The sequence below is a fragment of the Ruditapes philippinarum genome, unplaced genomic scaffold (genome assembly GCF_026571515.1).
Source record: "Ruditapes philippinarum isolate M1 unplaced genomic scaffold, ASM2657151v2 ctg3407_1_1_1_1, whole genome shotgun sequence".
In the NCBI taxonomy this organism is placed as follows: Eukaryota; Metazoa; Mollusca; class Bivalvia; order Venerida; family Veneridae; genus Ruditapes; species Ruditapes philippinarum.
Genome location: NW_026855246.1, coordinates 86,236 through 102,097, shown reverse-complemented (window position 1 = coordinate 102,097; position 15,862 = coordinate 86,236). Strand labels below are relative to the sequence as shown.

At 33.0% G+C, this 15,862-nt stretch overlaps 1 protein-coding gene and 1 long non-coding RNA gene across 2 annotated transcripts; both read right to left on the bottom strand.

Annotated features, from left to right (window-relative positions):
* Positions 1 to 30: 30 nt before the first annotated feature.
* On the bottom strand, positions 31 to 3,667 carry LOC132742624 (uncharacterized). Its single transcript, XM_060731077.1, has 3 exons — positions 3,576 to 3,667; positions 2,621 to 2,779; positions 31 to 2,410 (listed from the first exon to the last, which is right to left on the bottom strand). The coding sequence occupies exons 1-3, from the start codon at positions 3,649 to 3,651 to the stop codon at positions 675 to 677; spliced, it is 1,971 nt and encodes a 656-aa protein (XP_060587060.1). The 5' UTR covers positions 3,652 to 3,667; the 3' UTR covers positions 31 to 674.
* Positions 3,668 to 9,019: 5,352 nt separating this feature from the next.
* Positions 9,020 to 12,332, bottom strand: LOC132742630 (uncharacterized). The gene is made up of 2 exons (XR_009627451.1): positions 11,963 to 12,332; positions 9,020 to 11,755 (listed from the first exon to the last, which is right to left on the bottom strand). It is a non-coding gene; the product is annotated as an uncharacterized LOC132742630 (long non-coding RNA).
* Between the last annotated feature and the right edge of the window lie 3,530 nt (positions 12,333 to 15,862).

Below are 15,862 nucleotides of genomic sequence, written 5' to 3'. Positions count from 1 at the left end.
TCAAGATTTAAGATCATATTGTCTTTTTATTTGTTTAATAAGACAGAAAAAATAACAAGAAATACATGACATTTCATAATTTTAGCTCCATTGACAGGAAATATACGGTTGAGTAAAAGTAGTCTAGGTAAGGAAAGTATGATTGTGTTTATAATTATTTTGATTGATGATCTTGACTACGAAATGTGTTTTCAAAGCTGGGCTCATGAGAAGAAATGTTGCTTGGATATTTGCCTTCAGTTGTAAGAAAGTTATTGCTGATGTCAAATTCGTCTTCATGACTAGGAAAGTTGTTGCTTCTTCCATCATCATTTGAATAGTTTTTGTCAATTTCATGATCATGACTAGAAAAGTTCGTGTCAAATTTGTATCCGTGTCTTGGAATTTTGTTGCCAACTTCACTCTCTTGATGAAAGCGGTTCTTGTCAATTTCATGATCAGACGAGTTGTTATAAAGTCCATGGTCTTCATCATGGTCATGGTCGGAAGAGTTGTTTTAAATGCCATGACTAGAAAACGGATTGACATGTTCATTTTCTGCAAGATCCTTCTCATCTATTTTATCAAAGGGCAGAAAGGTATTTAAATTATCTATTCTAGATAAACCATCTTGGATCTTTGTAAAGTCTGGTTGATTGATTTCGTCAAATGAAGATCCGACCTGTTGATCAATGTCAAAATTGGTGCTTTCTTGTTTGTTTGTTGAATGGAAAGTTTATTCCAGGATGATTATCAAATATGTGCTCATTGTCTCCAGGAAATGCTTTATTGTCTTTAAATCTTGCAATGTTTTCATCTTGAATCCGAAAGTTTTCAAAAGAGTCAAAATGGTGTTGTTCTACAGGAATAAGAATATCTTCTGCTCTGAGTAATTGTATAATGAGGTCATGACCAGAAAGTTTGTCATCAGTAGACACGCCTGCTCTGTCCAGAACCTTGCGAAGAGATTTTCTAAAGTATCGCCGTCGCATTAATTGGTCTAACATATTTTGAAAATTGTCATCACTGTTCCATCTTTTCGCCATTCTCTGTATTATTTTCTTTTCCCTTTTTGTTATCAAATTAAGGTTTTGTAGAGTTTTAATGATGTCCTCGGTACTCATACCCAGCAGCTTCTCCTCATACTTAGCGTTTGGATCTTTTAAAATAACAGTTGAAATATTTGGATTTGGCACAAGATCAGAAGTATTATGGATAACCTCTTCCTTGTTCAATTCATCATCGGAATTTTCAGTAAAAGATGCAATCACATCAGTGCCAATTTGATCATACTGCTGCATTTTAGGGACATCAGGTTGTTTGTTTTCTGTGTCTGCCGCTGTGTCCAAAATATTTGCATCTTCTTTTTGTACTACTGGTGATAAAAATGAAGAATCTGATTGTATTTCAACGCTGTTGTTCATATCCGAATGATTTTCCATTTTTTGTTCATCTTCTTGTCGCACCATGTCATTATCGTTTTTTATTTCAGCTGGCTGGCGAGTATTCAATATATCTTTGATATCTTGCAATAAGTTCTTGATTTCGCCGTTCATATGAACATTTTCAGGTGGAGCATTCGATTCATCATGATTTCTTTTAGGCTGTGTATGACCAAAATCGAGATTAGCTTCACGCTGATTGTCCGGGTTAGTCTGATCGTATACTCGTTTGTCTTTCTTGTCGTCCCCGTCTTCGAATTTTTGTTCACCTGCGGAAATTTCATGTCTTGTTCCTTCCTGCAATAATGTTGCTTGTTGGTTATCAAATAAAGGTAAAATTCTGTTCGGAAAGTTCCCATAATGTCCTGCATCAAGTAACGGTTTAGGGAAAGCAGGGTTAACAAAAGCTTTGTTTTTCATGACGCTTTGTCCCGATATTAATCCTGGTAGGCTTGGATACATGCGGCTTGATTCTCTGTAAATATCTGGGACCGTTCGTGTGCGGAACGGACTATTCATGTTTGGCATAACTCCAAAAATATTTGTGTCAGGAGGGGCTTGAACTTTTTGCGACGTAATTGGATAGTCTTGATGTAACCCTTCCAATGATGGTGACGATGATTGATTGTTGTTACCTTGTGGAAGTGACGATCTGCTTTTATTGGTATTTATGGCCTTTGGAGGATTGTTCATGTCTACTTGAACTGTAAGATTTATTTCGTTTGTAGAGGATGGATTGTTTTGCTGGCCAGCAGACTCCTCTGTTGAAACAGTCGGTTTCGGCGGTTCATTCTCTTCTTTCGTTTTACCTTTGCTTAATTTACGTTGTTTACGAAGTTTTCTTCTCCTGTGTATCATTCTTAAAAGAGCTTTTCTTCTTGATAATTTTTCAGCCATTTTTCTTCCCTTCTTTGTTGACAAGATGCGTTTTAACCTTTCGGAATCTAATTTAGCCTGGCGTTTCTGTCTGTCTAAGGTAAATGGGCTACCTGAATATATAAAGTGAAAACGTCTTTATTAAAAAACAACAACACATGTTTACATTTGCGTGAAGTTTATGAATTTAGATTTAGAGATTGTATATAAAATGTTTGCTAGATCCGTCACTTAGCGAACATCAACCAGTTTACTTTTATTTATGATGTGATTGAAATTTATTAAATAGGAATTTTAGAAAGCTTTCGGTATAGTTTGCTTACGTAAAAGTTTTTCTTGTAGAGAATATGACAGAAAGGGCTCCAATGTTTGATCGTTTATAATGTTGTTTATCTCAGGCACTGATATGTCTGTGTCGTGCAGTCTCTTTTTAACATTGCCCCTCATTATAGCTTCATCCATACCCTCTGGTTGACTTTGTTCTGGTGAGAAAAAAGATAAATGAGCCGCGCCATGACAAAACTAACAAATTGCGTTTGCGACCAGCATGGATCCAGACTAGCTTGCGCATTCGCGCAGTCTGATCAGGATACATGCTGTTCGCCTACAAACCCTATTACAAGAGAATCTGATAGTGAACAGCATGGATCCTGACCAGACTGCGCGGATCCATGCTGGTCGCAAACAAACTATTTTGGTTTTGCCATGGCGCGGCTAAAATGTACAATTGTTTTTTGTTTTTTTTTATGTTGGTGGTTTCGCATGTTGTTCAGATGAAAAATGCAAGATGCCGGAGTCATTCAAAGTAAACATGTCTACCCTCAGTTTAAAAAAAGTCCAGTCATTCCATGTTTTGGCTTTTGAAATTTATTTCTCCAAAAGATAAGAGGTTTTTAAGAAAGCGCTAATTAAACAACAACTTAATGTAATAAGGAAACCTAATAATAATCAATGTAAAAGTATATTTTGTTGCTCAGCACATGCATGGCAACAAACAAATTTAAATCACGTTATCTTCGCATTTATCATATCTTCAAAAAAGAACTTTTTACATGTAGTATATAAGGTGATCATTTTTACAGAAATTTCTTCAGGCGTGGAAGCTTTTAGAGAAACATTTGGAAAATGTGGATTTAGGTGCCGGGCCATGTCTGAAATAATGCATGTTTATAGGTGCACCTATTGTGGTTTATCGCTGGAAAATCGCCATATATACATATATTACTTAAAAGACGGAAACAATATAACATTTATTCATTAATATAAGTACAAACATACCATATGTGTTCCTGGTATGAAAGCATTGGACAATTGTAAACAATGTGGCCAACAGTAGAAATGGTGTCAAATCCATTGTAATCTTAAGAAATATTCTGTAATGACAAAACATATGAATGGTTACCATTATTTTGTAAACGATCAAGGATAAGTTTATTTTCAAAGAACGCCGAAAATAGAATGCATATTTATAGACATAAAAAGTTACCATATTTTTTTTTCAAAACCACTTTAAATGAGAAACATCTAATGTTATTTATTGATTTTTCTGAGTTTTTACAAAAAGGTAAAAGAAAAAAAGTATATACAACTTCACAAAAATGTTATTATGTATTAATTAATGAAAAACATTTACGAAAAAATACAACCTTAGAATGGATAAAATTAGTTTACTTACATAATATAACAGTCACACGCAGCGTAGTTATATATTAAGAATTACGTACCGATTTTAAAACTTAAATAAACATTGATGGCCTTAAGGTGTTATTAAAACATGCTTTTACCGCAAAGTACAAAAATGTATACGTTTTGAGAAAAACTGGAAAACAAGTCTACATTTGGTGAGAACCCGGGGCACGTTTTAGCTGGATACGTTTCCGTTATCGTGCTTTTCATGATAAAGAATTAAAAAAGCAATGTCACACCGTACTATAGGAAAACAAGACAACGGTCCAGAACTATGTACGACATCGTAAGACAATCAATGTACATGTATATCTGTCCGGTCGTGCTTTAAATGTATTCCTAAACATTTTCAGCATAATCAAGTGTATGCTTTTAAAGTGTACATTTTCTTTTGACTGACCGACACTTTAAAGGTATTATGGCGAATTTTCCACCTTTAGACCTCAGATGCCCCTACGTGCATAATATCAGACACAGCGGAACCAAAGCGGAGGGGCAAGTGGTTCGACTAACCAATCGTTCACGAAGTATACATCGAAATGATCCTTACCGATTTATGTCACTGTAAAAGATTTAATTTACAATAATCTGGATTGGAAATGGCATTACATGTAATTTTCGATGATATGAGACATTTGGCGCAATCTTTATAGACCTAGTAGATCATTGCAAGCTATGTTTCATTATCTTTATCATGTACTTGTTCCTACATGCTTTTGTCAGAGATACTAGTTTAAGATATTTAATTTGACATGCCTTCGAAATTTGACAATATCATATCAGTCATCTATGTCATGTACTCAGATTTACTTTCACTTATAAATACCATAGTATTTCTTGCATTTCTATACTTAATTTTCGATAAATCATTGTATATCATCAAAATAGAAAAGCCTAATGCTACAGTGTCCTTTTAATTAATGCCATTTATAAATTCGTCCATCGCGTTTTAGGGTCGACACACGGCAATGTGATTGCGACATGGCACTCGACAATGCCAAACGAAACATTTCATTTGTCAATGTCGTCTTAAAAAACACGACATAATTCAAATGTCACTTTGTATTGTCGGGGTGCGTACTAGCACCATTATCGTTTTTTTCACATATCATTATCAAGATCTGTATTTCTGATTGCTCGACAATGTCAAGCGATGCTGGAACATACGTTATAGTACATCCCAGAGCGATGCTTTGCCATGGCAAATCCAAAACTTCATGGAATGAAATTCTTCGGACAACTTCGAAAGTCTTTCGCCCAAAGAACATGTAACATGCATAATTAAATTGAAATCGGGCGTAAAATGTTAGAGAAAACATAAGTTTTTCCTACATAATTCAATGTATAACTATGAGTTGCCATTGCAACACGAGATCTGCATGTTCACATATGAAACCGGAAGTAACGGTCACATTAATTATACGGTTAAACACAAAGGAACGTCCGTGGCAAATTGACTTCAAACCATTTGCCCTTCACCACTGTAGGTATAAATGCCGCCAGCAACTTTAAATTCTTTAAATAAGTAAGCTATCCAGCTAGCTTACGGAACGTCAGTGGTTCTACTCAGTGCCCGCCCGTGCCTGAAATAATGCATCCGAGGTCTTTCTCCACCAGTAAAGCTGGAAAATCGCCATGACCTTAACCTTAAGTGTTGGTGACCTTGACGTAACCAACCCCTAATAAAAATAAATAAAAAATACGGCTATTCCCGAGGGTCAGTGAATTCGACCCAAGCACTCATGATTATAACATTCTTGGTAGAAGCCCTTTATATTTATTAATGCTGCGGTTCAAAGTATCAAAGATCAAAACCTTCTATAGTTCTAAACATTTTTACAGTATGTATCTCTAGAACATGGTTAAATTGATAGCAGAGGCCATTTTTTTACCTGTATTAAGTATATGTACCCCTCTAACAAGGTGAATTTTACTCAGAGTCATGTAAATAATTCAAGTCTGTATGTTTTCTTTATTTCAATTGGTCGCAATTGAACAATTTTTACACCTCGGACATTATTTTTACAACTTGAATGCCAAATAACACAGTTTTAGAGTTTTTCAGTATTCTGTGTAACAAGTGACTCCTAAGAGTAAGACTGTTTCTCCATTGGCATACTTCAAACACCTTTTTGTAGAGAACACCACTAACCCTATTCTGGAATCTGGACAGTTGTGCAATTCAGAACAAACATTCCGATTTTCTGTAAATAAATAATAACAGGAGACTATATGGTCAAACCAGGTGATGCTCTTTGACACTGGACACTTCTACACAATTAAATCTATCTGCATGTACTTACTAAGTTTCTTGCTCATATCTCTTGTAGTTTCGGGGGTTATGTCTTGAACAAAGTTCAAAGCGTAAATATGAAACAAGAGGACCATTATGGCCCTAAAATCGCTCACCTGAATATTAAAACTCTCCATGACAAGAAACATTGTAAACTACATGTACTCATTAAAGCAGATATAGAATCTAAATCTTACACTTATATCACAAAGTTCGTATTTGTATCTGAAAAAGTGCATGTGTAAAAGCATACCTGCTTGTTATTGCTTAAGGAAAACAAGTTCCAAAAGATGTGTACATATAAAGAAAATTAATGCTCGCAGGCAAATTTTGACCCCAGAGCTTTTATTTGAACAAACTTGGTAGACACTCATTAGTTTCATGCTTAAATATCTAAGCTCTAGCTATTTGGGATTTTAAAAAGATTTTTTAAGTTTTTACTATATACATATAAGGAAAATAAATAACCCCTTGGGCGGGGCCAACTTTGACCCCCAGGGCTTTTTTTTAACAAACTAGGTAGACACCCACTAGAGGATGTTTCATGCTTAAATATATAAGCTCTAGCTTTTGGGGTTTTATTAAAGACGACTTAGCTGGGTTTTTAAAAAAGATTTTTGTTTGTTTTAATTTTATACATGTATAGGTTTATATTTATGTAAGGCAAGTCAAAGACCCCCTGGGGAGGGGCCAATTTTGACCCTGGGCTTTATTTGAACAAACTTGGTAGATCTTTCATGCTAAATATCTAAGCTCTAGCTCTTTGGGTTTTGAAAAAGAAGAAGATTTTTTAAAGCTTTTTACAATAAACATGTAAGAAAAAATAATGACCACTCAGGGTGGGGCCAATTTTGACCCAAGGGCTTTTGTTTGAACAATTTTGGTAGATACTCACAAAAATGTTTCATGCTTAATATCTAAATTTCCAAAGGTGACCACCAAGGGAACATTCCTCTGAAGTTTGGATGACATTGGCTTAGCAGTTTATGAGGAGATGTCGTAAAAGTTTACAGATGGCTGGACGCCGGACGAATTGTGATCACAAAATCTCACGTTGTCACACAAGTTTAAAAGGGCATTAACTCGCAGAGTTACAGTTCTACCGCATTGAGCTTGCAATGCTGCAGAGATCAAAATAGCTTGACTTTTTCTCTGAAAGAGACCATCTGAAAATGGTAAAATTCAACCATATTTTGCCAAGAATCTTCAAAGCTTTTCATGATTTGATTTTATCTTAAAACTCCTCATAAGGTTTTTATCTTAAGCTTTGCTTAAAGAATAATTAACCAAAACATATTTAATATATTTATTTTCCCGCAACAAAGTTGATTAATGTCAAAACAGTACAAGAATTATAGCAAAGTAAAAGGGAGCAATTTGTTAGAAAAACTTGCATCGTTATTCTGTACATATACTTTGTAGGTCATTTTAAAGAAGTACAAAATAAATAGAATGTTTTAAAATGTTTATGTATGATTAACCAAACATTTCTTTCCAGCACATTGCAAAAAGCTTATCAACATGTGAGCATTGAAAAACATAAAATATCATAACAGTTACACATTCACAAAAAAAACAGTAATTTTAAAATGGAATGAAGTTTAGTGTAACCTTATAAACACTAAGTTAACAACTCTTCACACTTAGTTATCAACTCTTTATACTAAGTAAACAACTCTTTATACTATCCACACTAAGTAAACAACTCTTCATACTATCCACACTAAGTAAACAATCATTCATACTATCCACACTAAGTTAACAACTCTTCACACTAGGTTATCAACTCTTTATACTATCCATACTACGTTAACAACTCTTCACACTAAGTTATCAACTCTTCAGACTATCCGCACTAACATAACAACTCTTCATACTATCCACACTTAGTTAACAACTCTTCACACTAAGTTATCAACTCTTCATACTATCCACACTAAGTTAAAAAACTCTTCATACGATCTGCACTAAGATAACAACTCTTCAGACTATCTGCACTAAGATAACAACTCTTCATACTATCCACACTTAGTTAACAACTCTTCACACTAAGTTATCAACTCTTCATACTATCCACACTAAGTTAAAAAACTCTTCATACGATCTGCACTAAGATAACAACTCTTCAGACTATCTGCACTAAGATAACAACTCTTCATACTATCCACACTTAGTTAACAACTCTTCACACTAAGTTATCAACTCTATACTCTCACACTAAGTTATAGCACTTGACTAGTATATACAAGTTGATAACTATAGTATACAAACAAGAGTTAGATTTCATCATTAGTTTTGAAGGTTGTACTATTTTTGAAGAGTATAAAGAATTGAGTAAACACTTCTTCATACTATCCACACTAAGTAAACAACTATTCATACTATCCATACTAAGTTATCACCTCTTCATACTATCCGCACTAAGATAATCACACTAAGTAATCAACTCTTTACACTAAGTAAACAACTCTTTATACTATCCACACTTAGTTAACAACTCTTCACACTATCCACACTAAGTAAATAATTCTTCATACTCTCCACACTAAGTTATCAACTCTTCACACTAAGTTAACAACTCTTCATACTAAGTTAACAACTCTTCACACTAAGTTAACAACTCTTCATACTAAGTTAACAACTCTTCACACTAAGTTAACAACTCTTCATACTAAGTTAACATCTCTTCATACTAAGTCAACAACTCTTCACACTAAGTTAACAACTCTTCACACTAAGTTAACAACTCTTCATACTAAGTTAACAACTCTTCATACTAAGTTAACAACTCTTCACACTAAGTTAACAACTCTATACTATCCACACTAAGTTAACAATTCTTTATACTCTTCAAACTTAGTTAACAACTCTTCACACTAAGATATCAACTCTTTATACTAAGTTAACAACTCTTATACTATCCACACTAAGTTAACAACTCTTCACACTAAGCTAACAACTCTTCACTCTTAGTTATTAACTCTTTATACTCTCCAAACTAAGTTAACAACTCTTCACACTAAGTTAACAACTCTTCACACTAAGCTAACAACTCTTCACACCAAGTTAACAACTCTTAAACTCCCTTTAGTATGATATCAAATGTTGACAAACATAACAAAGAAATATACAAACACACAAGCAGTAGGATTTTTCATCATTGTTTTGGAATGGGTTCTGGTCAGTCACTGGTCCAAATACCAATGTAGGAAGCTTCTGATGAAACTACACACTATGAAATTATTGTGGAAAAATTAAATATGACAACAGTCAAAATGTTTTTAATGATGAAATTTATATAATTTTTGTCGCAAAAATTGGATATTCTGATATTTGAATTGGGAACATTTGTTCAAGCAAATTCAGTTGGGAACATGTATTCTAGTAAATCTAATGGGGAACATTTGATCTAGAACAAATTGAATAGGGACCACTTACCAGACCAGTCTAAAGAATGAACAAAAATTCTACTGATTATAGACATTCATGCACATAAAAATGCTAAAAATAGAACACTGTACAGGTTTGCTGCCTTTTGAAGAGGTCCTGTTGAAAAATGATGATAAACATGTCAATATACTTTTTACAACTTCAACAAAATGTTGCTCAATTACTGAATTCAACCACATTATATTGTTTTTATTTATAGATAGACCACTTCGTTGAACAACATTTTAACAAAGTATTTTGGATTATATACTTAAGATATTTTGATCAGAAACAAACAAATAATGCATATTAAGCAATGAAAATTCTGAGTTTTGAGACAGAACTTGGAAAAAAGTTTTACAACCTTGATGTCAGAAGAAACTTAGTAGTTTAAGTTAATTTCTGCACTTTCCTAAAGTTGGCTCCCATGCACAGTAACTTACATTAAAATTATAATGGAGACTGGTTCTACCATAATTTTCAAGCTTAAACAGCAGGAAACATTTGAGTCCATGAGGCTTTGTAGAGCTTAATATACAAAGGTCTTACAAACTTGAGCTTAAAGGTTTACAGAGGTTATACAGAGGTTATAAAATCATAATCATTTCTAATGCTACAAAATGTAGTAAGTTATAAAAAGTATCCCGACAATGTTAGATCAAATATCCAAAATAAAACATATATATTACAACATATTATCATTCAATTACAATAAAAATTTACATCTGCACATTCTTAACAATACAACATACAACTTTATTAAACACAATTCAATAATGCCTACATCCAATATATTTAAAAGAAAATTTACATTGAAAAAGAATGATTTCTTTATCAATCTAACAGGTTATAAAATTGTTTAGTTTTGTGAAGAATCAAATGAACTTTGTTTTTCATTAATAAATATTTACATGTCCACATTTAGTTTAAAATAAAAACAACAAAGAAACAAACAACACGATAAAATACTGTTTCATTTAACTTTTACAATGAACTTTAAAACTTGTATGCAAAAATTAACCTTGAAGTCAAATCATCCGATATATTACAACAAACACTAATATTCATCTCATCCGTATAAATTGGCAAAGAACCATATCAGTTTGATCTACTCATACTTTCATATATATTGTATTTCAATTGTAAAGCATGTTCAATCACATAATACTGTATTTCAATTTTAAAGCATACTCAACCACACAATCAGAATCTCTAAACTAACTCATTAGCACACAACAAACATACTCTTAACAAAGTAAACAAATTGCATTAATGAAAGAATAGTCAATCCTGGACGGAAAATTTAATTTAGGAACACATAGGGTATTCTTAAGATGTTTTTGTCACAAGGCAGTGTTTTCACAAATTCTGAAAAATAACCTGCCATATGGCCATTTTTTAAAATTAAGATTCACTTTGAACACCAATAAAGGGGAAATTTCTTTGTAGTTTAAATGAAAATGGCGTTGTAATACAAAGTATCATAGCTAGGACTGTTTCCGGTTTTTAAATTTTCCGCTATCTGTATTTACTTTTGTGATCTGACAAATATTCATTTGAAAAAATACTTTTAAATAACAATATTGTACTAAACATCAACAAAAACTACAAATGTATAATACATAGGATGGAATATGCTTGTCTGCAAATATTGTACACAATAGTTTTCCCATGTGTAATAATTTTTCTCTTCATTCTTTTTCAATTAGACATTGTTGCATAGATGTAAATAAAAACTTTCTTGTTTTCACTTTATGTTGCCTTGTTTATTAAATCAAATCTGAATGTCATTTCAATCCAGTATGGTTTCCAACACAGATCTGTCATGGTGCCTGCTATTGAATAATAAAGTTTCTTTCTGTTTTTTTTGTCTATGACATTCACTTGTGGTTGACTTTGCTTTCAAGTTCATGGACAGTACAAAAAGTTCTGGTTTGAATTTGAATATGGTCAATGGTCTGAAAATGTTGCAACTTTTAGGCAAGTTCTTGCTTGATTAAAGGTGTCTTTGCCACAAACCATGGTCCCACAATGGTACTTTTAAGTAAACCTGAAAAAGGTAATCATTTACATTTAGAAAAACTATTTATAAATGCATGTGATACTACATGTGATTAAAATTGTACAGTTATCATTTCTTCCATATTATTCGCTATTTCATAAAATAAAAAAGGAAAAGATGACAGTGATTTCTATATGTAATAATTTTTAAAAAGATGTATTTTTATTTATGCTAAAACCGAATTTTAAAGCTTACAGGTTTGAGAACTGGTTGGTCACAGAAACTGTGATACAAGTTACAACACTCATCTTGCAAAGGACACCGGCAGCTATTTAAAGGCATCAGTAAATGCTGTTAGCTAATCGAATTTTCAGATGAAAGTAGGGCAACTGCTGCCATACCGTCCCGTAGGACACGTTTTCGTGGACTTCCACTGCAGAGTTGGTTGTTGTTGTTTTCAAATTTGGAGCCAAAATGCTATCAAATCTTTCATTGGTTAATGAGTATTTGTTAAGACAAATGTGATTGGATTACTCGGGATAAAACTTCTCGCAGTGATTACTTCCCTTTTATCAGTACAGGACGATTCGTCCCAGGTCAATGACGATTCGCCCCGCTTCTATTATCATCATGCCACCATGTTCTTAATAATGTTCTTTTAAAACGTTAGATACATATTATTTGCATTTGCTGAGAAAAGATAAGTTCTTCCAATTTGTGGTATATGCACCTAAATACTGCATCTTTTTTTAATCTTTATATTATTAAATAATGTATTTACTGGTAAATAGCACAGATATATAAACAATTTATATTTAGCTCCATGAAAGTAGATATGTTGAGTATAATAAGAAAATTAGTCTTAAATTTAAATGCACAACTTTTATAACCTAAAGCAGACATGTACCTTAATTGAGTCCATATTTCGGCAATGTAAATTTATCGGCGTTTAAAGTTAATTAATTCATTAATATTCAATTTGGATAACCCAGGTACGTACATGTATATTAACATACGTACCTGGATAACCCATCACTGCATAAGCATTTTGTGAAAAATGGCTGTTTCCATTGAAGCCTTCTGTTACACAAGTTCAAATTGCTATGAAACTACAAACACAATGTGAAGAGAACATTTCTTAAAACTTGACTAAGAGTTGGCTTGAAAACATTTGAAGTATATTTTACCAAAAAAAAAAAAAAAAAAAAAAAAAAAAAAATGATACCCTCTGCATTCTGTAGGTTCAGTACATTTCATAGGCATGTTTTCGTTTATCAAATTAAACGTGCAATTAAATAATTAATTTGAAATTTTGTAATAATTATGCAGAATTAACAGATGTGTCTTAATTTTAGTCAATCGGTTAAAGAGTTATTTTATGTAGTGATTTAAGGTTGTAAGCAACAACAAAAAAGTGTCCGTTCAATTAGACTGCAATGAATTTAGTATAGAAAAATAGAGAAATTCGATCTCTTTTGCTATTACTGGAACATCTGCAGGTTATCTATATTGCAGATAACATTTATAAGTATCTTCGGTTCGTAATCAGTTTTCACAAATTACTGACACGATACTCTGAAAGTTTTTATATTAAAGTTTGTTTATCTACATGTATGGGTCGTTTAAATAACACACCGCATTTTCTCTGACATATCAAACAAATATTAACCCTTTCCCCCATGAGCATATTGTGAAAAATGGCCGTTTTCACTGAAAAGCCTCCTGTTACAAGTTCAAACTGCTATGAAACTATGAAAAATGCTTCAATACTAATCAAACTTGGCACAAATGTTGACTGGACCATTACCTTTGTAACGACATGCTCAGTCTTAAATTTCCTGTTACCATGGCAACGAGGGGACATATCAAAATTGCCAAAAAACACTATTTTGCCTCGATTTTTTCCATCAAAATTTATTTCAAAGTGCTGCAACTGCTCAAGGGATTGAGATAGAGTCAAAGGCTTTTCACCGTTGGTTAAACGTTACATTATGATCGACCTGGGGTCATTTTTAGCCTCTCACAAGTCCAAAATTTTCTTGGCGATGAGGGGGACTCCGCCCCCTTCAAACCCCCCTAACAGAAGGGGGCACATCCCCCTTCTGGCAACCCCCTGATGTATCTTTTGGATGGGGGACGGCGCCGAAAAAGTGCTCAATTTTTTAAGCAACATTTCTCAAACGAAAACTTATGTTTGGGGCCCAAATAGGACATTTTTTCACTATTTGAGGCCTAAAAAAGGGGGGGTGGGGGTCGTTGCGTTGTTTCGCGTATATATGAGGTAAAGGGTTAAAGTGTTCACCAAACATGTATTTCACGTTTTCATACATTTGTCTATCTAGATGTGTACGTGTTAGTAAAATACCGGTATTACCAATATTTTCTGACACATCCCTTTCCCTGAAACATTTAAAAGCAACAAGTCGGCTTTGTTAAGAAAATGAAGTCGCCCGAGATGTCCTGATGGCATTTAAAATCAAATGAAAAGACAAGCACAAAATAACTTGTTTTCAATAAATTCAAGTGATATAATATTGCAAATAGTTCTTCTTTTATTGATATATGTTTGCCATTTATGGTCCCGCATCCATATTTATGGTTGAAACCGTGTTAGTTGTAAGACATACATTGATCAGAGAAAGCAGAACGAAGTATGAATTGGTGCTAGTCCCGATGGATTGTTAGAATATTTATAGAATACCAAATTCTACCACCCGGTTTATTGAACAAATTTTGCGATTGGTAGATTAGTTTGCAAACGGATTACGAAGCGTTCTGATTATTCACATTGGTACCAATACTTAACACCATTGGTAACATTCATTTTCATTGGTTAAAAGTTTACTCTGAACGTATTTTATCATACAGTTTGTGTCATTGGCAATATAATAAATATTGGTACCAAAGGTGAACCAGTAGTACCAATTTATAGTAATTGATGTTACCAAAGGAATTTGGCAGAACGGGTGAAGTACACATACCTTTAGTGCCCGGTAGATATTGACATTGATTTAAAGCAGCACCCCCCCCCCCCCCCCCCAGATTCATGTCTATTTTCATGGAAATTTTGGAAATGTTTTTCAAAGTAAAATATTGTGAGGTGAACAAATAGAGTAATTTACATATTGCGAAAGGCACTTACAATCCACGAAAATTAACAAAAAGTGGTCAAGATATGCAAAAACATCCCTTACAGCGTTAGTATCGCAGTAGAAATATGGTGATAAAGTTTTAAACCGAACATAATATGTAAAATATAACTTGGATCTTAACTGTTTTTACCTTTGTTAAAAGTTTAGAGCATTTTTTCTCAATATTGACTTGCTTGAAATATTTTGGCTCATCTGGAGGCACGCAGCTTTAATATAGATAATGTGGTTGTAAGTACATTTTCTTGTCTTAAATTTGTTGTTGTTTTTTTTAAATTAGTTACCTCATCTGTTTTACTTTAAAGCTTCGGCCCTGTGTTCTTGTATGACAAAATAAAAAAAAAATATTTATTTGCCAGAAAGGTTTACCACATTAATACATGTACATAAATAGTATTTTATCAAAGTTTACCAAGTTTATAAATGTACATAAATAGTATTTTATCAAAGTTTACCAAGTTAATACATTTACATAAATAGTACGTATTTTATCAAAGTTTACCAAGTTAATACATGTACATAAATAGTATTTTATCAAAGTTTACCAAGTTAATACATGTACATAAATAGTATTTTACCAAGTTAATACATGTACATAAATAGTATTTTACCAAATTTTACCACGTTAATACATGTACATAAATAGTATTTTACCAAAGTTTACCACGTTAATACATGTACATAAATAGTATTTTACCAAAGTTTACCAAGTTAATACATGTACATAAATAGTATTTTACCAAAGTTTACCACGTTAATACATGTACATAAATAGTATTTTATCATATCTGGGCGACGAAAACCGCCACAAAGGACCAGGGAACCTACAACAATGTTACAAATTATTTAATAGAAAGAGCATCGAAACACGAGGCTTTCTGATTAATACTCGGGCGCGTAGCCCCCGAGTATTAATCAAATTGTCGAGTGTTTTGATGTTCTTTCTAATATCTATGACAAAGCTAAGTCTTGTGTTAAAGTGAATAATGCATTGTCGGATACATTT